We start from the raw sequence: 26,256 nt of genomic DNA, 5'->3' as shown, positions 1-26,256 counted from the left end.
GGGGGGGTATAGGGTTGAAGGAGTTGGAGTGGGGGGATTGAAGCGGTGGTGGGGGGGTATAGTGTTGGGGGGAGTGGGGGGGATTGAGGTGGTGGTGGGGGGAGTTGGAGTGGGGGGATTGAGGTGGTGGTGGTGGGGGGGTATAGGGTTGAAGGAGTTGGAGTGGGGGGATTGAAGCGGTGGTGGGGGGGTATAGTGTTGGGGGAGTGGGGGGATTGAGGTGGTGGTGGGGGGGGATTGAGGTGGTGGTGGGGGGTATAGGGTTGGGGGGAGTTGGAGTGGGGGGGATTGAGGCGGTGGTGGGGGGGGATATAGTTTTGGGGGGAGTTGGAGTGGGGGGATTGAAGCGGTGGTGGGGGGTATACTGTTGGGGGGAGTTGGAGTGGGGGGGGATTGAGGTGGTGGTGGGGGGGTATAGTGTTGGGGGGAGTTGGAGTAGGGGGGATTGAGGCAGTGGTGGGGGGTATATTGTTGGGGGGAGTTGGAGTGGGGTGGATTGAGGCAGTGTTGGGGGGAGTTGGAGTGGGGATTGAGGTGGTGGTGGGGGGTTATAGTGTTGGGGGAGTTGGAGTGGGGGGATTGAGGCGGTGGTGGGGGGGGGGGGTATATACTGTTGGGGGGAGTTGGAGTGGGTGGTGGTGGGGAGAGTATATACTGTTGGGGGGAGTTGGAGTGGGTGGGGATTGAGGTGGTGTTGGGGGGAGTTGGAGTGGGGGGATTGAGGTGGTGGTGGGGGGTATAGTGTTGGGGGGAGTTGGAGTGGGGGGGATTGAGGTGGTGGTGGTGGGGGGGTATAGGGTTGAAGGAGTTGGAGTGGGGGGATTGAAGCGGTGGTGGGGGGGTATAGTGTTGGGGGGAGTGGGGGGGGGATTGAGGTGGTGGTGGGGGGTTATAGTGTTGGGGGAGTTGGAGTGGGGGGATTAAGGCTGTGGTGGGGGGGGTTATGGTGTTGGGGGGAGTTGGAGTGGGGGGATTGAGGCGGTGGTGGGGGGGTATACTGTTGGGGGGAGTTGGAGTGGGGGGATTGAGGTGGTGGGGGGGGGTACAGTGTTGGGGGGAGTTGGAGTGGGGGGGGGGGATTGAGGCAGTGGTGGTGGGGTATAGTGTTGGGGGGAGTTGGAGTGGGGGGATTGAGGCGGTGGTGGGGGGATTAAGGCAGTGGTGGGGGGGTTACTCAATTTAGTTTTTAAGCACATCAGCACTACTTCTACTTAAGCACAAATTCAACAAGAGATTTGTTGTGATATATTAATCATATAAAATACATAAATAAAGCATTTGCAGATGGCATTAAGAGGATGTGCACATTTTTTGCGCGTGAGACTCACACGTTACTCAGAAGGAAAGACAGAACAGACAACCACTTGATCAATGTCTCTTAACAGTTGAGAAAATAAAGAAAAAAATAGATGTTTTTTTTAGAGATATGATTTCCCATTAAATATCTGACAAGTAGATTTTAAACCCGTAAAACCTTTCGTGGTGGCAATGGCTTGCAACAAAGTGCCGAAAAAGCAACTTCAATCCGAGTGATGAGACGAAGTTTTAAATCAGGGGGTCCCCAAACTACTCCAAAAAGGCCAGTGGGATTTCATACAGACATACAAACAAGATGACAATTTTTTTACCAGGTCAAAAACTGCTTGTTTTAGCAAACATCTGCTTAGTAAAATGGCCTGAGCCGGATTTGTAGACCAAAATCAGGAACCAAAGTGGCCCTTGAGGACTAGTTTGGGGACCCCTTTTCTCAATAATCACGCATCGGGTCATGCTGGCTAAATAAAGCAAGGGGGGGTGGGGGGGATTGGGGCAATGTTGCATTTTGTTCGATATGTGATATCAAGTATGTAAAAAATAAACATTCCACAGAAGAGCAAGGACAATCTGTTTAAAATCTTCAATGAAAAAATAATGTGCTTCTGATGAGCTGTGCAAAATGGCACTGAGCTATTACAGCATCCAAACATTCTCAGCAGGTTTCCCAAATTCTAAAAGCTTCTGAGGCCAGACGTAAAGCAAGCACGGTTAACTGGCTAAAAGTGTTTTCTTTTTTTACTTAAAAGGAGCATTATGTAAGAATTGCACTTTAATTATTCATTAACTGGCCCTAAAAATCCAAAATACTTTATATATGTCTAAGACAGTGCTCATTAGTTAAAACCGAGACTATAAAAGATGATTTTAAAAGATTTGCCTTTGAAAACTTGTAATCAAAACTAGATTTTGGAAGAAAACCACACTGCTATCAGTGCATTACCAAATGAATTAATGTTAATGTGTAATTCTTTGGACTTGTTGATAAGTTAACATTTTTCTGTGTCTGTATTCTCACCCTCTTGCTACTGTGACAGTGAAATTTTTTAAAATACAGGATGAATAAAGTTATTTAAACTAATGTAAAAAAAACTTATTTGGCAACCCAATGGGGGATATTGTGCATGTCCATAAATTATCCTGGTTGCAGAAATGATAATTTTTTGCTAGCAGTCTTACATATTGCTCCTTTAAATATATTTAATATATCTGCTCGCTTTGTTTATAGGGTGGGTGAGTTTGAAGAGCTGAAGAGGAAAAGGTTTGGAACTATGGATGGAAATCTGTGCCACTAGAGTTTGAATTTGACACTTGATTTTTTAGAAATATACAGCTGTAAAACAATACAGTTAGATAAAATTCATTTGCAACATACAGGAGAAACAATCCATGCCAGTCTCATTTCATCAAAAATCTAGGCAATCAAGTTAAGTTATACACACTTTTCTACTCATGTGACAGACTTAATGGTTACTAATGTCATCATGCCACGAAAAAAAAGCATTGCTAAGACTTGTCTTCAGTGACAATGATGACTGATAGTACATCATTGATTGAAAATGAGGTGGACATGGATTGCTTTGCCCTGGTGGCTGTAAAATATTCTTTTGTTTTCTTTTAAATTCTTTTAGTCACTAGAATACAATTCTACAGATACGCCTCTTACTGGAATTTCATAGTAACAACACCTATGGGTTAAGGCATGTCATCTACTTCTAAGTCACCTCTCATTTTGTATTCCTGCTCATTTCTATGTCACATGATCTTGTTTCAATAAAGCCCATGAAGCAGAGGGGATGTAACTTTGGAAAAGCGGGAGGATAGACATATCTTCCATCTTTTGTATTGTGCCCTTCTCCTGCAGAAGCGTTTAAAAATCTTATTATTGCTGCCTTGGTGGGGTTACTTATGTTGGACGTAATTGAATGTCAAAAGCGGCTCTGACAGTGGCAAAGATTTACTTCCATAGGGAAGACCTTACAGTGGAGGCAGTTGGCAGCTTGATGCGAGTGAGAGTCTACGCTGGGGAAGTTTTGAAATCCCCCCAAGCATGAAAGCAACGCGTGAAGCAGTGGGGTTCGTTCCCTTTGCGCACTAAACGCAGTTTTCTGGGGTGCTGTGTTTCTTTGGAGCGCATGTGCTGGATGTATACCTGCAAAAAGAGTGGGAATGGATGAAAAAATATAAATAAACACCATTTGTTGGGACGAAAGTTGAATTTCTTACTGACCTGACAAGCTTTGAGGCTCAGTTTGATCTCCACCTGGCTTGTCTGAGTACCGACCCACATGTACACCTGTTGGTGACCATTTAAAGTCAAACTTGATCTGATAATCATGGCCTTAAACCGATTCCTACCTCTTTGCCGTTATCTAGCAGCATGATGTCGTCATCAGCCAAGTCGTCTTGGCAAAAATCGGAGCACTTTTCAGAAATGGAGAAATAGCCTTTCTCGTTGGAACACCTGAAAAGAAAAAAGAAATTGCAGTCATAGAGAAACTAGTCATCGTGTGTAACGTGACTGTGGGATCAACTTGCCTGAAAAGACGAGCATATTTCATGTAATCCGCATCCTCGTCGTACTCATTCTGAGCACCGATGCCGACCCAGAAGAAGTTTTCTGGTTCTTCGCCCTCGTTGATGACCTAGAACAGGAAATAAACGTTTTGAGCTTCCTTCCATTAACCAAAAAGGACCAAAAGACCGGCAACCAAACGTCCGAGCACCCTACGCCAATGTTTTCCAATCAGTGCGCCGTGAGCAAATGTAAAGTGTCCCGCGGGAAATTGCTAGTCATACAATGTAATATTCAGAGAGAAAAATTAGTATGAATATAAAGAGATTACAATTGACCAATCACAAGGTTAAAATCAAAATATGATGAATGTTAAATTATCGATTATACTATTACAAGATTCGAATTGTGTAACAGTCATTCTATTGCTTATTTTTCCTCTAACATGAACCAAAAGTTGTTTGTTTTCTAGGGCATCAACTTTTGCCAAGGTAAAGTCTGTGAGCACATTTTCTGTGTGCCATATTAGGAGATTTAAATTACATTTGGAGAAAAGTCAAAATTATGCGACATGACATTGCTTTTGCATCACTGGAACCAGAAGTTGTTCAGGGTCCACAGAAATCACCTTTTGATTACATTCGGTCAGTGTGAAAAATTTAAATTTGGAATAATGTGAGCTTTTGGTGAATCCTGCTGATAAAAATTTGATGAGAATGACTATTGTTTATATAGGCGAGATAGTTTTAAATTAAACGATTTTCAGATGGTGGCATCCCTTGAGATTATTCAATTGGAAAACTGTGCCGCAGCTCAAAAAGGTTGGCCAACACTGCTCTACACCATCAGGTGGCGTTTGTTCTGTTGTTATCAAATCCGATTAAAAGCATTGTCTCGCATATACTACAGCATTTGATTCATTCTTCCACTAAAATCTCCCCAAAAAGTTCAAGGCCTTTAACAAGAACTTTTTTCAACTGAGTACTACCCTCATTTAAATTAATTTCTACCACCCTAGTCAAACAAATACAAAACAAAACACGATATGCACTTCTAGCTTCTCTTTAACCATTTCTCATGAATTGAAAACCCTTAAGAAACCATGATTTACTACCTATAATCGTTCCAATGAATTAAACATCAACAGTCACGCAACTGCTAGTGTATTAAGGCGACAAAACATCAGCCTTTCGATTGATTTTAAGTTAAACATTAGCACGCCCTTGCCAGCATAGTTCCCATTGCATGTTGCCGTTGTCCTACCTGCTTGCTGTAAGTGTCGTCAAACATGCTGTTCATGATGTCCTCGGCCAGCTTGGCCTCGTCAGGGTCTGCAGCTCGGCCCACCCAAGTGTAAACTATGCCCTGGTTGTCAGTGCTCTCAAAGGGCACCTGCAAATGAGGATAATCGGTTATTGTCTGCGCACCATGTATCACGCACGGATGAGACAAAACTCACTTTGAGAATGAAGCAGAACTCAGAATTGAGATTGCTCGAGTCTGTTCCAATCTGGATGGTTCTGAAAGAAAGACACCACGTTTTAGTCGGAACCCAAAATGTTTTCCATGTTAAAATGAAGGCTACCTGGTGCAAAGTGCACTCCTGTTGGTGCGAATGTGGTAAAGAGAAGGCTGAGCCGAGTCAGTTTTCTGCTTTCTCTTCCCTTTGTGGATGATGAACTTCCTCTTGAAATGAGACAAGAACTTGATGTTCTCTTGCTGCTGGGTCATGCGCACCACCTGAAGGAATACGTAATAGAGATGATTAAAAGCCATCTTTTTTCTGTAGCATACAGACGTTACCTTCAGTTTCCCCGCAAAGAGGCTTTCAAACTTCTTCTGCAGGGAAAAGGTGAAGGTGAGCCAACCCATGTTGGAGGCTTGTCGGCCCTGCCAGAAATAAACCACACACTGGAAGTCTTCTTCCGGTTGTTTGTCCACCTCATCCTCTTTTCCTTTGTCTTCACCGTCTTCATATTCCACTGGCACCCAATATCTGACAAAGCAAAGCGTAGGGAGATGGTTATTCACTGTGATGCTGCATTGAAACCAGATGCGCTTTTCCCATCGCGAAATGCCGGTTTGTGTTCACATCGCATGTTCTTTCTGGGTTTGTGTAGTTTTTCTCTGGGTACTCCGGTTTCCTCCCACATTCTAAAAATGTATGGAAGGCTGGTGAACTCGGGTAGCCGGACATTTGGTCCCTGCACGTATCGTCGAACGGACCTTTGGTTGACGGACAGTTCTCTCTCTTATATGATTATAATTTTGAGAGGGAGAGATTACCTGGTTTATTGCTTTCAACAGTAAATTCTCTCCCTCATGATTATAATTTTGAGAGCAAGCGAATCCGGCGACCAAATGTCCGTTTGACGAAACTTCCGTTCGACGAAACGTCCGAGGACCAAGTGTCCGTCGACGAAATGTCCGGTCACGGTGAACAACTCAGTGCGAGTGTGAGTGGTTGTGCTTCTCCTTGTGCCCTGCGATTGGTTGTCCACCAATTCAGGGTGTTTCCCACCTCTGGCCCAAAGTGAGTTGGGATAGGGTTCAGGACCACCGCAACCCCAGTGAGGATGAGCAGTATGTAAAATAAATAAGTAGTAATGACTTTTACCATGTCAGTTTGCAAAACATCAAGTTCATGTAAACGCTACCATAAACAACAAAACGACTTAAAAGCTTAGAATATTTCAATTTTCTTTATGATATTATAATGTAAAAGCTTTATTCTCATAATATTGCAACATTGATCTCATATGTTGACTATTCTTATTAAAGATCCACTGATTATCAATGCCAATATTTGGCAATTTGATGTACAGATCTATCTATTTTTTTTTTTAAATCCAAAAGGCCGAAATAAAGAAATCAATTTAAAACTTAGTTATTTTAGATGAGATGGAGTCACACTTCTGTTCTCTCTTCTGCCGGCTGTATCCTGCTTTATTCACAGCCTATCATAAGCAACCTGTCACATCTGTCCATTAAGGGATATTTGACCATTTCAAGAGCCTTGCTGCAACTAAGTGTCAATTTGGCACTCTATATTGGTAATGAGACACGTCTCAGCTGCCCCTTCTCCGAACTCAGTGCCGAGTGAGAACAAATTTGAGCTCTCACTCTCAATGTACAAGTTGAATTGCAAATTGGTAATTATGAAACATACTTCAACATAAGTATTAAGAATCCTGAACATATTAAATAATATATATGGGTATCATTTTGACTTGGTTTGCGCGATTTAATTTTACACTGAAAATGAGTATCAGCTCCAAATATTGGTCATCGGCCTTCTCTATACACTGATAATTGGTATAGATATAAAACCCAATCTGATTGATTTCTAATTATCTGAGTTTTAGTTTTATTGACTAAATGTAATAAGGAAGATTCCGGCAACTAAAGTCACACAAATGAGTAAACATATTTGATTGGCTGCTTCGCCGCTGAAATATCAACTTTTTTCAACAATTACACTGACTTTCTATGGGAACCCATCAGGCTTAAACAAAATAATAATAAAACACTTGTGATCTGAACACAGCAATACAGTTAACACCTCTTATGTAGCAATTAGGCATTAAGGCAATACGTACCTGCAGAGGAAGACGTAGCAATCCTGCGTAAAAAAGTGACCAAATTCCTCCTCGGGAAGACGAGCAAACTTTTTGCTCTCCAGTACAAATCCCTCCATTCCATCCAAGTCCTCGTTCCAATCCTCCATCAGCTGTTCTGCCTGGATATAACAAGGACACTCATTTGAGGCTGTCTTGTTGCAGACAAGCAGTGTGTGTGTGTGTGTGTGTGTGTGTGTGTGTGTGTGTGTGTGTGTGTGTGTGTGTGTGTGTGTGTGTGTGTGTGTGTGTGTGTGTGTGTCAGACCTCGGTGAGAGGCATAGCCGGCTGCCTTGGATGGAAGAGCGCCGTGAGGTCGGCTTTCATTTGGTCTTTCTGCTCTGTGTCTTTCTTCACCTGACAGGAGCGACCAACAACTCGTCAAACAAAGCGAACATCTATATTAAGATAAATGTGCATCGTTATCTCTGATCGGTCACCTTGCCCTGCAGGTTATCTTTCTGCTGCACTGTTTCGGCAGCTCTGGTGTAGTCCACCTTCAGCACGTCGTCCCAGTTCTTGAACTTTGACTTAAACACCTGTGAGAGAGGAAAGGAAAAAATGTTAAAAGTCCAAGTCATTTACCCTATTTTCTCGCATAAAAGCCATATTTGTAACTAAATAAAATGATGACTGAATCAAAATGTAAAAAAAAAAAAAAAATATATATATATATATATATATATATATATATATATATATATATATATATATATATATATATATATATATATATATATATATATATATATATATATATATATATATATATATATATATATATATATATATATATATATATATATATATATATATATATATATATATATATATATATATATATATATATATATATATATATATATATATATATATATATATATATATATATATATATATATATATATATATATATATATATATATATATATATATATATATATATATATATATATATATATATATATATATATATATATATATATATATATATATATATATATATATATATATATATATATATATATATATATATATATATATATATATATATATATATATATATATATATATATATATATATATATATATATATATATATATATATATATATATATATATATATATATATATATATATATATATATATATATATATATATATATATATATATATATATATATATATATATATATATATATATATATATATATATATATATATATATATATATATATATATATATATATATATATATATATATATATATATATATATATATATATATATATATATATATATATATATATATATATATATATATATATATATATATATATATATATATATATATATATATATATATATATATATATATATATATATATATATATATATATATATATATATATATATATATATATATATATATATATATATATATATATATATATATATATATATATATATATATATATATATATATATATATATATATATATATATATATATATATATATATATATATATATATATATATATATATATATATATATATATATATATATATATATATATATATATATATATATATATATATATATATATATATATATATATATATATATATATATATATATATATATATATATATATATATATATATATATATATATATATATATATATATATATATATATATATATATATATATATATATATATATATATATATATATATATATATATATATATATATATATATATATATATATATATATATATATATATATATATATATATATATATATATATATATATATATATATATATATATATATATATATATATATATATATATATATATATATATATATATATATATATATATATATATATATATATATATATATATATATATATATATATATATATATATATATATATATATATATATATATATATATATATATATATATATATATATATATATATATATATATATATATATATATATATATATATATATATATATATATATATATATATATATATATATATATATATATATATATATATATATATATATATATATATATATATATATATATATATATATATATATATATATATATATATATATATATATATATATATATATATATATATATATATATATATATATATATATATATATATATATATATATATATATATATATATATATATATATATATATATATATATATATATATATATATATATATATATATATATATATATATATATATATATATATATATATATATATATATATATATATATATATATATATATATATATATATATATATATATATATATATATATATATATATATATATATATATATATATATATATATATATATATATATATGGTTTTGACCTTTAACGACGTCAATGGCTGCCAATGCGTTAAAAGGTCAGTTGGTCAAGTCAACATTATGATATTCAAATGCATTACCTGGCATTCAGTGCCTTCCAAGTTACGGGTGACACATGCATGTTTTGGCCGGTGCAGCATGGAGCAGATCTCCTGACCCAGATTTAAAGCGGCGGCTCGGACGAGACGAGGAGATTTCCTTCCGATCCAGATGAACACATCAGACCAACAATCTATGATGTACACGCACTTGGTGTCCAGCAGTGACTGCAGCTGAGGGAGGTGGAGAATGTAGGTTGAGTGTTGGGTTGATTGTAAGTAGGTCACAAGGAAAATTGGCACTAGTGTTAGTACTTCAGAGATATACTTTTTGACTTTGTGCACATTATCTGGGATTAGCTGTAAACCCATTTTAGCTGATCAAAAAAGAAATGACATACCAGTCTGAGCTCTGGTAGCGTGTCCAGTTGGATCTTGTGGTCTTTGTGCTCCACAGAAAGTTTGTAGTTTATCTGAGGAAGCTCGAGATAGCCAAGACCCAAACCCACCTACGTGACAACACATGAACAATGTACTCACTTGTTATGAATTAAAATGTGGGGCTTGATTTGTGTCACAAATCCACTTTATACCTTGTAAAGTTTGGGTCTGATAGGTGAGAAGTTGTCTGGTACGTGCTTCTTGATCTCCTCAGGTTGTCCTCCCAGTTGCTCCCAGAAATTTGGAGGCTCCTGGTTCTGCCGTAGAGTTGTGATTTCTGCCTTCCCCTTGCGTTCGTTCTTATTAATCTTCTCTGCAAATAACCTGAAAGAAATAAAGATTGAACCAACTACTGAGGATTTAATTCCTTTTCAAGACTAATTTAAAGTTGCAATTAACTCCTGGACTTGAAGAATAGATGGGGGGCAAATAGGTTGTCTGAATAAAGTGTCACTCATGAATAAGTAATGCCATCATTATCCCCTGACCTGGCTTTTGTGGTGCCACTCAGCGTGGCATTGGCACCTCTCCAGACAAAGATTTCCATTCCAATGTCCAATAGGAACACAAAGCTGCCAAACATAGAAGAAAAAAATCACTACACTTATACATTACCAGCAATACAACAATCCTACCGAAATTGACTTAATTGTACTTAAAGTGTGGGTAAAGTGCAGATAAATAATAGAAAAAAGTTAAGTCACCGTGGATCAAGTGAGGAAGACTTCGCAGGTACAGACTCTAATCTGATATTTTTCTTGCCGTAAACTCTGTACAGCCTGATAAAACACAAACGTTGGTAGTTCAAAGACAACTACAGAAATAGGATTATAAATACATGAACAATTAGAATATAGACTACCTAACAGAATAGTGTGTGTCCTCCACAGTGTAAAATCCACTGGCAGTACCTCCTTCAATGTATGATATCTCATTGTTGAACACCTGAGGATGAGGCGATAACTTGTTTAAAGTTGCAAGAGGAAGGTGCATTATGCATGGGGAAGTCCATTTGACATACTTCACTAAACTCCTCGCTCTCGTCTCCCATCTCTTCCCTTATTGTCCTGCACTCGGCACCAAGGAAATTCCTGAGGTTGACAGCATGGATGGCAGAGCCGGCTTTCTTATCTAGAGTGGCTGCCTGGCCAATCCAGTAGTATATCTGCCAGGTCAGTGCTCCATTTTCATCTAAAAATGTCTACAGTCAAGAGAGCAAAAGGGTAATTTATGCTTTGGCTTGACTACACACTGACTTCTATTACTCTATACTGCTAGATGTACATAAGTGATGGCGGGTTACCTTGAGGACAATATAGCAGTCTGCCTCATAAAATTTTCCTTGGAACGTTTCGTCCACTGGCATGGGAACAAAGTTTTCAATTTGCCACACGCTGACACCTGGAACCTAGAGTGAGGCGGGGACATGCTTACTGTGCATTTCGGACACCAAATGAGGGGCAATTATATTTATGTGGTTTGACCGAGAACATTACCTGCCCCGCATCATCCATAAAGAACTCCGAGTAGTCTAAATGTGGCTTTTTTAGACTCTGATCCCAACGTCGAACCTTTAAATCTGCATATTTCAAATCTCCATTTTCCTGAATCAAAAGGTGAAAAGTAATCATTCTTTAATAAACTGCAAAACATTTCATGTCAGTGCTTTATTGGCCCAGTGAATATTTTTGGTAATTTAAAAAAATTCTAACCTCATAATGAGCTGACATCCAAGTGGAGTCCCTTAGCCCACAATATTAGGATTTGGGATTGAGATAAAGCCAATGTGACACCATAACAGTCAATTTATACGTTTCCATTTTTTTTGATCACTTGAAATTGCGTAAGAACTTTTGTATGTTTTTTTTTTTTTTTTTTTAAATATGTCTTTTGTAAAAACTATCTTGTTATACCCATTACGGCTCAATCTCGGATCGTCTTCACTGATAACAGATAAAAACATTATCGTAGACTGCTAATATTGTCAGACTTTAAGCATTATATACGCATGTGCATTCCCCTTTCACACAACCTTTTACCTATATACATATAGCGCATCAGCAAGCAATGTACCAGCTAGAAAAACCTCAACAATGCCAAAAAAATGTTTTAAAGTTAGTGCTATGCTCCCCACACACGTTTCATATGTACTGTTAACGGATGCAGTTTTTTTTATATGTATCGTATCTTGTGCTGACCCGGCCCAACTGTCAAATTTTTAAACTCAATGTGGTCAACGGGCCGAAAAGTTTGCCCACCCCTTAACGGATGCAGTTTTTTATATGTATCGTATCTTGTACTGACCCGGCCCATCTGTCAATTTTTTAAAGTCAATGTGGTCCCCGGGCCGAAAAGTTTGCCCACCCCTGGGTTAGATATTAAATTCATTTTGACTGGGAGGGACAAATTAACAAATGATTCCCTCACCTCCAGGTTCTTTTTTTCTTGTGCAACATCACTCATGCCCTTCAAAACTTGTTTAGTGGCCTGATCGTCTTGGGAACAATCCTTCCTCCTCCTGAGCCTCATCTTTCTTGCCAGGGGATCTTTGGAGCTGGTCCCTGAAGACAGAGAAGGAAGAGAACCAATTGTGTGGGTTGTCAAATCATTTGATTTTTTTTTTCTCCAGATTGTAGTTTTTAGGATGAAGTAGTCACACTAGTGAACAAATAAAACACATTGACTCATGCACCCACCCTCTCCGGCAGCCGCGACAGTGGCAGCCGAGGCTCCAGCCAGTCGCAACTGGTTCTGCAAGGAGAAGTCGATATTGTACCACTCGGCTCCTCTGTCAACCGGTTTTGGAGGCATCACGAGGTTGGGGTTCTCCCGTACATCCAGAACCTAAAAAAGATGGATATAAATATATATGGATATATCTAGTCATACCTCTACTTATGAATGCCTCTTGGTATGAACTTTTCAGGTTATGAAACATTTTGAGATACAAATCAGTGCCTCACGAAAATACGAAAACGTCAATGCATCTCTTGTATCCGTTATTTTATTTTGAAATTGTCACGTTGCTTCTTGCTTGACAATTTCACTACACTCTACTTGGCTCTTATTTACACAAACTGCAGCTGTAATTATACAATTTTCAACTTATGAAAAACGTTCTGGAACCAATTAATTTCGTAAGCACTGATACAACTATATATACATGCATTTTGTGAAATTTAAATGATTTGCAGGGATGTGACATTTAATTCACTAATTAAAGGCCACTTATTATACATTTTTGAACCATGTTAAAATAGTTTTCCATTATCCAAAGTCACTATGTGAACGTTTCCATGCTTTTTTGCCAAATGATAAGTATCTCCAATGCCTATTGTAAATTAAATGAATCCATCTCTCAAATGGGCCCTGCCGCAGGAGCTGTTTTAAGATGGCAACAGAGTAATGTAAGGTCACGTGACCCGCATTACATTTTTGCTACTGAAGCCAAGTCCGAGAGCTTTATATCATTGCGGTTTAGCATCAACTCCAGTTTGACATAATGTCCTTGACTACAATGACAAAGATGGAATGTGGAAAAGTTATAATACATAACTGCTCATTCCAACTTGTTTTGGGGATAACCCTAACCCAAACTAAAAAGTACAGGATCATCAGTTGACAATACCATATATTCAGGTTAAATAGATTGTGAAACCATGATATAGGTTCTTTATATTCAATCAAAAAGTGTAAAAATGACTGTACTAGTCTCAATAGTCTTCTAGTGGGCTTTGTGGTACCTCTAAGTCAGTGAGGAAATGGATGGCTTCTGGCAGTGTCACAAGACGGTTTTTATTCAGCACAAGCTTCTTCAGCATGCCGCATCTACACAACAAAATCAAAAATCACCTTGTTGCATGTTTCATACTCATGCGTGCAGTGTAAGCAAAAAGTTTAATCTCCTATACTCACCTACAAAGTCCCTCAGGAATCAGTTCCAGGTTGTTGTTTGCTGCCATGAACTCTGTAAGATTGGATAATTTACCCATGCCAGGCGGAACACCATCAAAGTCCAGCTTGTTGGAGTTCATGTACAGCTTTTTCAATTTGGACAGCTTACAAATGGCAGACTAAATGGAAAAAGATCATTTTTAAAAAAGTATATAAACAACCAAACAAACAAAAATCCTTACAGGCAATGAGGTGAGGATGTTGCGGCTAAGGTTGAGTGTTTCGAGTTGGGTCCACTGGTCGATACAGAGCGACAGTTCCGATATCTGATTACTACTCAAGTTGAGTCTTTTCAAACTACCCAGTGAATAGAGGCACTCTGGAACCCGTGTCAGGTCATTACAAGACAGGTCGACATCTATGAGAAAAGCCAGAGGTGACTTCACAATCACAAATGATTGGCTATTGATGAAAAAAAATACAGCAGAGAAAAATGTGTCACCTGCTAAATTCACCAGACCCTCTAGGGTTGTGGGCATATTGCTTTGTGTCCTTTGGGTGTTCCTCAGGTGAAGAGTTTGTAATGCCACCATAGCTGGCAGCTGTCTGCTTCCACAGATGTATAAGAAAAAAACAAAAAACATCACCAAAAAGCCAAAGGCTGACTGTTAACTTTCTAATTTGAACAAATTCTGAGCACTAGTGTGTTATTCATGAAAACATTTCATGATCTGCTTGTCATTCCTTTGCATTTAAAAAAATCCTACAACTAAAATACAGAATTCTAGCCTTTTTACCGCAACTGTGCATGCATCAGAGGGTTGTTGTTTAGAATGAGTGTCTGCAAATGAACGAGGCGTCTCATCTGCGGTGGCAGGCTGTCCAGTTTGTTGTCACTAAGATCCAGATACAGCAAGTCTGTCAGATTAATGAACAGCTGGTTGGGGATTGAGTCGATGCCATTGTGACTCAGGTTGAGCACCAGCATATTGCGGCTGTTTTCCAGATCAACTGGGACCTCTGTCAGCTGATTGTAACTCAGGTCCTATGAGTTAAGGAAATGAATTAGTGATAGGAATAAAAGTTTAAAAAGAAAGTACCAGATTTTCTCGCATATAAGCCATACCCTGTCTAAAACTGCCTTAAAAATCGTTGAATTTTACAATTTCTCACGTACAAGCCCCCCCGATTCACAATTTTCACCTCCATATTCATGATTTCAATAGAGAGTACAAATGTGTTACTTTGAAGGGAAAATCTTGAGGAAAAATCATCACACGTGATATTTCTGAGACTGTATAAATCAAAAGCAGAGTATAAGGGTCAATATCACAAGGAAGTTAGCAATTCATCCGGTAAATTAACGATTGAAATAGTATAAAAGTTTTTTTATAGTACTTCATCTCGTAATGGTTGTTTTCTAACTCCAAAACTGAAAATAACCAACAAATAGTAAATCTAACGGTGAAAATAGGTATACCACAGCTGTGAGCCTTGTGCACATAAGCTGTACCCCTGATTAAGTCATCTTTTTTTTTTGGTTACAGATACGGCTTATATTCGAGAAAATATGGTATATGTGGAGCTTTAAAACATTATGGCAGCTTGTTGGTATGTGTGAGGGTCATTCCAAGGTATGCGCTAGTAATATGCAAGTTCAGTTACATTTGGCTATGCACAAAAGTAGAAATTATATGTATACCAGCACAGAGAGGTCATCAAGCTGAAAGATGTCATCTGGAACTCCTGAGTTTTTTAGGTTGTTTCCACGGGCAACGACAGCCTGTACAAGGCAAAACATTTTTTTTTTCTTATTACATACAATTACAAGGGGATTCCCATCCTACCAGCTGCACTAGGTCAAACCACACAATGCATGAGGTCATTGATATTGTAACACAACTTATAAAACTTTGCATTCTTTGGCTCATTGTGATTTTGTGTCTTAGAATTCCCGGCTGGCAGGAAGAGTCTGATGACATGGAACTGCTAATGGAAAAGTTCTAACATTTTTAGTAGAAGATGAATGGAATGTAGAAGCCACTCAGCTAAATTCAGTAGTATGTGAACAAAAAAAGAGGAAAGGAAAAGCAATCTTTTTGCATTAAAGCTTTTAACAGGTAAATTGTTGCAAAAGCAGTGGAATCTACTGTTTAAACCACTCATTCAACTTGTTAACTAGATTTTAAAAGAAAACATTCTACAGTCATTAGCACAACTACACAATGTATAAAAGGCAAATGCTACTTATTACCTGTGGGGTGAAAAATAGTTTTAAAAACTTGTAAATTCTAGAATATATTACAATTACAAAAGCATTTTTAGTTAACTGCAACAACTTTGTTTTGACCTCTAACCTTCCACTGTCAGTTAGATTGAGAACATGTTTATTTACCCTCAGGTTGGGCAAGCTAGAGAGCTCTCCATGTAATGTGGTCAAGCTATTGTGGCTCACAGAAAGATGTTCCTGTAGAAAAAAAAAGACGTAAAAACACAAAACTCAACACCAAAATAAATGAAAACATAATGAAAATACAAGACTGCACTGCATACATTCATTTATTTATTTACCTACTCAACAAAAAGGACTTCTCACTGTGAAAATCAACCAATGAAATTTACCTATAAGTTTAAAATCAAACAAATTGCTTTGGCCACAGTAATCATATAAGAGGTACAGTGCATTTAAACATAAAGAGGTTACTCAATTACATTTCTTCATAAGCCCAGTGATGCAATCTTTTCCTGTTCACTTAGAGTTATTTCCAAACAAGTGTATGCTCAATGTAATTCTTTCTTACCAGCTTCTGCAGAGAGGACAACTCCTCTGGCAGGTAACAGAGTCCCGTCCTGTTCAATTTGAGCCATCGCAGACTCCTCATGCATTTGACATGCTCAGGAAAATATCCTCCCTGTAAGGTATAGAGGATGTTTGATGATTATATGCACCAAATACTTAAAAATAGGCTGCATATCATAAATAATCATTAAATAAGTGATAGATTATCATTCATCTATTTATTATGTATTACTTATTTGTCTGTTTGCTTATTGTTATTTATGTACTATGTGGTGAACCTTTAAATCTCATTATACTTGTATAATGACAGTAAAAGCATTATATTTAATCCAAATAACAATTTAAGTATACCTGTTCGGAATATATATATATTTTTTAAATCTAGTAAAGCAGTTATCTTAAACTGATGTTAACATGAACCACGCATGATGTGTCCTGTGCTTAACATATTTATTAGACCATGGCACAAAAGTAATGAGAAATAATTGAAATGAGAAGATTTAGGCTCCTGGATTCTAATTTTTAAGGACAAAGCAGCTATGTGCACTAGGCATGGGAACCATTTGGTACTTCCTGATAAGATGATAACTCTTATCGCACAAGCTGGTGATCCAACAATCATAGATACAGGGTTTAGGATGTGGTTAATGCGTTGGCATCTAAGTTCTGGGGTTGAGGTTTCCTCCAACATGTAATAGGCTGTTTGAACACACTAAATTGTCCCTAAGTTTGAGTGCGAATGTGAATGGACAGCCATCTATCTCACTGTGCCCTGCGTGCGATTGGTTAGCCACCGATTCAGGCTGTCCCCCGCCTGGTGCCCAAAGTTAGCTAAGATAGGCTCCAGCCCCCCCTACGACCCTTGTGAGGATAAGCAGTTCGGAATATGAATGAATGGTTTGGAAAATAAACATGATACAATAATAGGCTATTTCTAAATGCAATGATAGTGTATTTATTTGCACTGTCAGTGACAATCATTGTTCCCTTTCTCACAGACTAAGATAATATTTCAGTCTAACATTTCTATAAATAAATTCAGCAACACCATTTTTTTTTTACAAGCTTGGTATGTATGATAATGGTGCGGCCTGGCAGATGAGTGCTTAGCACGTCTGCCTCACAGTGGGGGATCCGGGTTCAAATCCAGGTCCGTCCACCTGTGTGGAGTTTGCATGTTCTCCTCGGGCCTGTGTGGGTTTTCTCCAGGTACTCTGATTTCCTCCCAGATTCCAAAGACATGCATGCTAGGCTGATTGGACCCTTTAAATTGCCCCTAGGTATGAGTGTGAATAGTTGTTTTTCCTCCCTGTGCCCTGGTCATTGGCTGGTCACGTGACGTGTTTTTAAAGATACATATTTCTAACTCTTGGCGGGGGCATATCAATAACCTGTAAGGATACAAAGTTTTGCCATGTATCACCATATTGATATATTGTCACAACACTAATAAGCATATAGATAAACGTCAACATCTGGATGTACGTCATAATACGTGATGGTATTAGGGCAAATATAATAAAAATAATTATGGTGGACTGAATGCGTATATTATACGTCTAAAGGCAAGCTGTCGTCATAGCAAAATTATGAAAACATAAATTCGTTCACTCAAATCAACAATAGTATTGTTCCAAGTTATCTTGATGAGTTTATTCTTATTTGTTAGAGAATGAGTTGTTGAACTTTGAAACGAACTGAATCGAGTAATCCACTTTAAGAACAACTCTGAACAAAGGCATGGTTAGTGAAGTACCTATCCATTTTTTTCATATTTCGGTCGCGATATTTCTAGATTGTTTTTTTTTTTTTTAATATCTGGAAACTGGCTAACGCCCAGCTAGTACAGAGGAGCTAAGCTAGTGTTTAGGTATTTATTCCGTTTTGCGTTCAGTCTCGCTGGATCGTATTAGCCAATTCAACAAACAGTTAGTTAATAAAAATAATCGGGCGAATTCTTACTTTAAAGTCGTTCCCACTGAGGTCTACCCCCCTTACAAAGGGAAGAACTCCGGTGGCAGCCATTTTTGCTGGGTGATGTCAGCTGCTCACTGCTCAGCCGTCGCTAGGCTATTTTAGTGCAGCTGTCACTATTTGGGCTTGGCGTCTCCTTCTTTGTATATTAAATGGGGAAACTCGGCCTTATTCGCCCATTACCGCCCCCATTTTGTAAAAAATATTACCCTAAAATTATAAGCAGACAGCGCCACTTAGCGGCCATAAACCGTTACAACATTCATGCGCCAATTAAAGGTAAAATTCAGTCAAAAGTGAATACAACTATTTACACTCAATGTTAAAAATTCAAATAATAAACGTTTAGTTGCGACATACTAAATTAGCAGTCCTATAAGCAAATTATTCACCGCAGAAATTGTAAAAGCGCGCTTAAAAGTAGTCGGAGTTTGTATACTTAAATCGTCAATTATTTTTCCATGCAATACAAACATAGCATGCGCAGTTTCTTTCAAAATAAATTATAAATTCCCATGTTATCTTTCGAGGATTTGGTAGGAAATTGTTTTATTTTGAAGACAACTATACCGGAAGTTTTTGGTATAAAGAATGACATCATTTTAAAGGCACGCCCACACTGTCAGTTGTGGGTGACTCGATTGATTTTTATCGTAGACAGGGAACATAGAAAACCTTACTATGGACAATTCCACAAGATATAATGTGCAGTTATATATTTACGATCTATCGAGAGGAATGGCACGCAACCTCAGTCCTATCATGCTGGGTGAGTACAGACCACCAAATGAGATGTTGCCTCAGGCCTCACCAGCATCATACCATCGAGGTCTTCTAATGAAAAATCGTGTATTTGTCATATTTCGTCATCAACGTCGAATTACGCAAGTAAATAATGTGTTAAATACGATGAACGCTGCGACGTCGTTAGTGAAATTTTACGGGTTTCAAAGCACTGATGCTACAAGTATTTGGTTTATATTTTCTGACAGCTTTTTTCCTTTATCTTGTTTACGTTTCAAACTCGTTTTCTCTGTTTTCAACAGGAAAGCAACTGGATGGGATATGGTATGGACTACTAATTCTTTCCATTTTACTTAAAAATGCTTAGTCATTTCAAGTTTGTTTCTTAGCTATTGCAGTGGTTAGCCTTTCATCTTATTTAAACTTGTCATAACACATGATGTCATGATGTAAAACTTCCCTTTGGCGGGACTAAAAACCATACATAATTGTTCCAGTCCATTCTAGATAAAGACTTACCACATTCAAATAAGTCAATGAGGGTGTCTAGCGCTGTCAATTTCAATCAAAGATGTTTCATCAAAGCCAGTCCTCCCAGTCTAAATGAATTTGACAAATTATGTCATCTATCAGTTAATAACTACAATTTATGTTTTTCTTTTTAAGGCATACAGCAATAGTGGCTTATGGAGATGAGTTCTTTTTTGGAGGAGAAGGAATCTCCAGTTGCTCACCTGTAAGTATGTTTTCCCTTTACAGTAGTACTTCTACTTACAAAATTAATTGGTTCCAGAACTTAACTTAAGTTCATTCTTTTTCTGAACTGCATTATCCTCACTAGGTTCGCGGGGGGTGCTGGAGCCTATCCCAGCGGACTTTGGGCCAGCCGATCGCAGGGCACCATCAGATGGACGACCATTCGCACTCACACTCATACCTAGGGGCAATTTAGAGTGTCCAATCAGCCTACAATGCATGTGTTTTGAATGTGGGAGGAAACCAGAGTACCTGGAGAAAACCCACGCAGGCCCGGGGGAGGACATGCAAACTCCACACAGGTGTACCGACCTGGATATGCTTAAGTAGGACAACCAAATAAGATCAAGTCTTGTATCCAAGTCAACTGAAAATAGCAAAATGTATAATTCATGATACAGACAACATGATTAGTTCCAATATCAACATTAATTTATGATTATTTTTTAAATAAATTAATATTCAGCTGCCCTAAACCTCAAAACCACTAACCACAAGATATCATCAATGTCTTTACATTTCATTCTTTTAGTCTTTCTCTACATAGTTAGTATGAAATTTACCCTTTTGTTGAGTTTGTCAGAATTCCATTAGCGATTAGATTGTTTTTGTCTAGTACGATTTTGGGAAGTTTACACTATACTTTGTTTTTCAGGGTGGGACAATGCTAGGACCACCAGACACAGTCGTGGAACTTGGTGAGACTGAAGTCTCAGAGGAAATCTTCATGGAATATCTTTCGTCCCTAGGAGAAAGCACTTACAGGTGTCCTGTGAATCTCTTCATACAATCATTTATTTTTACACAACTTCTAAGTAGTTTATTTAATCTAGCTGTTTTAGTCCTTGAGGATATATTATTGAGTTACATAACATAAGTCAATTTGTTTGCTTGTGCACTGACTTGTAATATTCATTCATTTGTAACTTTTTAATCATGTTTTTCAGAGGTGATAGGTATCGTCTGTTTGAGCACAACTGCAACACATTCACCAATGAGGTTGCTCAGTTCCTAACAGGCATGCCCATCCCTTCCTACATTACTGACCTCCCGTCTGAAGTCCTTTCTACGTGAGTATAACCTAGTTCTTTCAATCGAGTTACTCTAACGTGACTCTTTGTCATCACAAAGTTGCACTTCATTAAAATATTTTTATAGCATAGTGGATATTTATGACATTATTTTAAATAGACTTCATTTGATCTGTCAACTAACCAATTTGCTTATAAAAGCAAATAAAAAGGCCTGATTTGTGATGAAAGCATTAATGCATTGTAACTATATGTTATAATTATTGTTAGTTTCAAGCAAGAATACAATATCAAGTTTTGAAACAGGTTTCTTTTACGGTAAGGCATATAAATTTCATTTTTCAGTTTGGTTTTCGCTTAAAAAAAAACATCTTTCATAATTCCGGCATGTGAATGAGGTTCAATATGTATTGAGGCTATTCAGAAATAAAACTACTCAAGACATTATTCCTTAATTGTGCAAGGATTCCATTGAAAGAACCAATGCATTCTGCTTTTATCACCAGACCATTTGGCCAGATTTTGAGGCCCATTCTGGACTCCATCCACATCGCCCCCCCTGGTGGTAATGTCATCAACGGAGGAAGAAACATCTAAACGGAAGAAGAAATGCAGTCATATGGGCTGGCTTCCATTGTAGTCAAAGAGCAGAGGCAACAACGCACATTTTGATAGATTCTTATTTTTCACTTCTTCCTCCCCCTTCAATAAGTATATTACTTCACTTAAGACTCAAGATCTAATCCCTTTGGCCTCGAAACAGAGGTTGCCCTAATTTTAAGTGTTTCAAAAAGGTTCGGACTAGTGCCGCCAAAAAGAGGCATTTCAAAATCAAAGTACTGTATTTTTTGGACTATAAATTACATTCATTTTCAGAAAAAAATGTACAATGAAATGGAAAAAAATATTAGTAAGTTTCCCTGGAGTAAAATCACAGTTTTATGTTATGAAAATAACACTTTTTGAAAGGCATTTAAAATAAAAACTTATAAAATTTATAACTCACAAGCCATTCTTCAGGTCCACCACCTTAAGTGGCCTCTTGTGGTTTAGTGTAAAAATAACATGTTTGATGACATAATAATAGGTGAATCATTTCATAAGTACGTAAAAATCACACTGTAGTATTTTAGAACCCTGGCAAACTATAAAAAAAATGTAATTTATAGTCCGGAAAATACGGTATACACTTTTTACTTGGTAATCCTACTGGGATATACTAAATCAGGCCAGGTAAGTAGCCAATCTTTTTCATGAGAAACTGTCAGATGCTTAAGAATCCTAGTAGTTGTCTTAGTGAAGTGGCCACATTTTTTTTTCCCATCATGCATGGCAGGATCTTAGTGTTTACGAGCATAAAACTCAAAAAGTTTGTAGTGCGAAATTAGAAATGCCAAAAGTTTGGATTTTTATATATCCAAATTGGAATACTGACTATTATGAGTGACTTTCATTTAATAGCTGCAATTGATTTTTATGACAGATTTTATTCATCAAACTGCTACGCTCTAAATAATTATCATATTTTTCAAGCCATGTAATTCTTAGTGTTATTGTTGTGAGACTCTTGCTACTGACTTCACTGGAACATATTTAAAATATCTTTAATATATTGTAGGAATATGGATTTTGATTTATTATTATTATTATTTTTTATTGTCAATCAATCCATTGAAAGTGTATTTCTTTAGTTGAATTTCCATTACAAATCCTTTTGTACAGTCAAGCCAGCATTTGCCATTGTATGTTTTCATTCCATTTATTACACTGTTGTTTACAATGTAAGCATATGAATGAATCTACAGCCACTACAAAAACTTACAATGGCGCTGAGCAACTTTATTGTTGCAGTATTTAGTTTGAAATATCTTGTAGCGTCATCCAAACCCTTATATACTCGAGTGTTTGCGTGTGTGTTGCACTTCAAATCTGTGCCTTCATTTCCCTCTGCTTTGCTGAACTTAAAATATCTGATACATATAACTTTTTTTTTCTAATGTGCACAGACCAGGTGAGTATAAAAGCTGTTAGAGAACTGTTGAGTGAGGGTTTCTTAGTACTCATTTGTTAGTCTGGCACACCAGCCACATAAAAAATACAATGAAAGTCAGTCTTGTCTTCTTTGGTGTGGGCTACATTTCAAAATTGATGCAGGCACAGATTTAATCTGGAAGAGCCAATTGGAGAAGAAATTATATGACATAAACGCAATGTGACTTATGCTGTCCATTGTTTTTGATTTGTAGACAAATATTTGACATAGTTATTAAATGAGCACAGTGGTGACAGGAAACAATTCCAAGAGTATATGGTGTATTGTCTTGTAAAGTACAGTAATCCCTCGAATATCGCTGTTAATGTAGACCAAACATGGCCGCAATAATTGAAAAATTGTGAAGTAGGGTCACCCCCTATTATAACTTTTTTTTCAGGGCTGAATCCTACTAGTAAGTGGCTGCGAGTTTCAGTGTGAATTTTCACATTTTTATGGACTTAAATGGATTTTGTTTCATAATTGCAGAAAAAAATCGCAAAGTAGTGAATTTGCGATAAGTGAAGATGTGACAATTGAGGGATTACTGTACTTGTTTTTTGAAAGAACCAATGCTAAGGTCTGTTAGTTTGAACAATTCTTTCACGCTATCAAGTCTATTGCATATATATTCAATGTCAATGTTTAGTTCTTGGATGTGCCTTAAAAACAAACAAAAAAACTACTAAAATGGGCATGACAAACTTGTCTACAGTTAAACATGGTGGAGATCCAATGATTTGGGATTGTTTTGCTGCACCGGATGCCTTGGTCAGTGTGCACAGACTTGCAAAATCTGGAGATTCAAAATTCTTAATTTCAGAAAACTGAGTCTGTCAGAGGTCGGATGCTCCAGCAGAACAAACATGCATCAAATAGCACCAAGAAATGATTGTAGACAAAGCGCTGGAGAGTTCTGAAGTGGCCATTGAATCCCATTGAACACCTCTGGAGAGATCTCAAATTTGCTTTTGGAAGGAGGCATCCTTGAAGTCTGAGATACTTGTAGCAGTTCACAAAAGAATTGGTTCAAAATTCCATCGGAGAAGTGCAAAAAACGTGTTGATAGCAATTGCGGTCAGTTTTGTCAGCCCATTTTTATCATATTTTATGTTTATCTTCAGATTTATTGTTTATCCATGCACATCCAAGAATTAAAAACATTGATACTGAACAATTGTAATTACATTCATTTCTAGGAGAAATGGTGTACATTCTGCAAAGATTGTAGGCATGCCAATAATTTCGTCTATTTTGTCTAATTTTGTCTTTTCGTCTTTAACTTTATGTGAAAAGTTTGTTTGAATGAGGACCAGATTGACTTGCTATATGTGTGTATGAATAAGTTAAATTATCAGGTTAAATAGCATTGTTTAGGCAATTGGAAGAATTAACATGCAAGTAAACCAGACTGTTTCAACCAGTGTTATTTCTGTATAAGAAAATCTAAATTTTATGAAAATATTCAAACACATTAACCCCTTCCCTCCCCTGCAGTACTTTCAAAATATTGTGAACCATTCTTCTGCTACCCAATAACCTACAGGTTAACCAGGTCACTGAAATGTATTTACTGAACAAATATTTTGTGATTTATCATTGTAAGTGTCTTTTTATCTTTTATTTTCTAAAGGATAAAAAGATGCTTTTTCATTAAATTTTAATAAACAACACATTTATAGGTGACTATTTCTCTCATCTTAATGCATGTTATTATTATTGTTTATTTGGTCTGTTTTTGTTACTTCACCTATGCATAAAGCCATCGAATATACAACTTTTTCTTTACATTTTTGATACATTTGAAGTCACTTCCAGTTGATATTAGATCATCGCATCAATCAATGCCTTTGAAAGTAAATAATGAGTTCAAGTTATTATGTAATTCATACAAAGGCCGGTGCATCTTTTCTTTTAGTTATACATTAACCTCTTAAAGCAATCTAACTGGTAACTCAGTGAATGATAAGCATATACCACTATGATGGAATAATTCAATGTGACGTCTAATGATTTAAAGAGAATAATTTGCAAATTTCTTGAATATTTTTTTAATTAAACAAAAAATACAATAGAAGAGGCACTGGTGTCTTGATTTAGCACCACTGACATGTACTCAGTGTACTATATCTCTTTTTAAGAGAGCGTGTCAATTATGTGCAGATTTTCACTACTGTATATCATTATCACCACTATATATCATTTTCTTGGTAATAAACATTATATATTTATATTACTATACTTATCAGCTACAACAACAACAATACTACAACACCTACCACTAACCAAAAGATTCCTATAACATAAAATATAAATAATACTATAGTAAATTACTGAAAAGTTTAAATTAAGTGACATTAAGAATTTAGTACTAGCTTATGTGTCCTACATATTTCAGCAACATTCATTTATATATTTATTCATGTATTTCTTTATTAACTTACTTATTACCTATATATTTATGTCTAAAATTCCTTTCCTATATCTGCATTCTCACATTTTTGCTACTGTGACAATGAACTTTCCCGAATACGGGATGAATAAAGTTATCCAATATGCCTTGCAGTTTATATATACATATACTACTATAGATGTCTATTATTCATGCAGTTCTTAAAGCAACCACAGAGAGGCAGTGTTTCTCTCTGGTTTGGGGTTTAACTGTGCTGGCTTTATA

At 36.2% G+C, this 26,256-nt stretch overlaps 2 protein-coding genes across 2 annotated transcripts; one reads left to right on the top strand and one right to left on the bottom strand.

Moving 5' to 3' along the window:
* Positions 1-1,872: 1,872 nt before the first annotated feature.
* flii (FLII actin remodeling protein) lies at positions 1,873-19,228 on the bottom strand. The gene is made up of 31 exons (XM_077734020.1): positions 19,005-19,228; positions 17,044-17,154; positions 16,638-16,709; positions 15,945-16,025; positions 15,040-15,287; positions 14,745-14,848; positions 14,485-14,660; positions 14,264-14,421; positions 14,092-14,176; positions 13,045-13,192; positions 12,776-12,909; positions 11,845-11,952; positions 11,652-11,756; positions 11,370-11,549; positions 11,211-11,293; positions 11,053-11,127; positions 10,837-10,920; positions 10,501-10,672; positions 10,309-10,416; positions 9,950-10,141; positions 7,887-7,985; positions 7,714-7,803; positions 7,429-7,568; positions 5,633-5,825; positions 5,415-5,569; positions 5,289-5,349; positions 5,093-5,221; positions 3,853-3,959; positions 3,673-3,778; positions 3,545-3,610; positions 1,873-3,466 (listed from the first exon to the last, which is right to left on the bottom strand). The coding sequence occupies exons 1-31, from the start codon at positions 19,065-19,067 to the stop codon at positions 3,332-3,334; spliced, it is 3,768 nt and encodes a 1,255-aa protein (XP_077590146.1). The 5' UTR covers positions 19,068-19,228; the 3' UTR covers positions 1,873-3,331.
* A 385-nt stretch (positions 19,229-19,613) lies between these two features.
* desi1a (desumoylating isopeptidase 1a) lies at positions 19,614-25,252 on the top strand. The gene is made up of 6 exons (XM_077734019.1): positions 19,614-19,785; positions 20,063-20,084; positions 20,427-20,496; positions 21,172-21,281; positions 21,464-21,586; positions 22,054-25,252. The coding sequence occupies exons 1-6, from the start codon at positions 19,698-19,700 to the stop codon at positions 22,142-22,144; spliced, it is 504 nt and encodes a 167-aa protein (XP_077590145.1). The 5' UTR covers positions 19,614-19,697; the 3' UTR covers positions 22,145-25,252.
* The last annotated feature ends 1,004 nt before the right edge of the window (positions 25,253-26,256 follow it).

This window comes from Stigmatopora nigra, chromosome 15 (genome assembly GCF_051989575.1).
Source record: "Stigmatopora nigra isolate UIUO_SnigA chromosome 15, RoL_Snig_1.1, whole genome shotgun sequence".
NCBI classification, from domain to species: Eukaryota; Metazoa; Chordata; class Actinopteri; order Syngnathiformes; family Syngnathidae; genus Stigmatopora; species Stigmatopora nigra.
The sequence above is the reverse complement of the archived record's forward strand: the minus strand, read 5'-3'. Positions and strand labels throughout refer to the sequence as shown.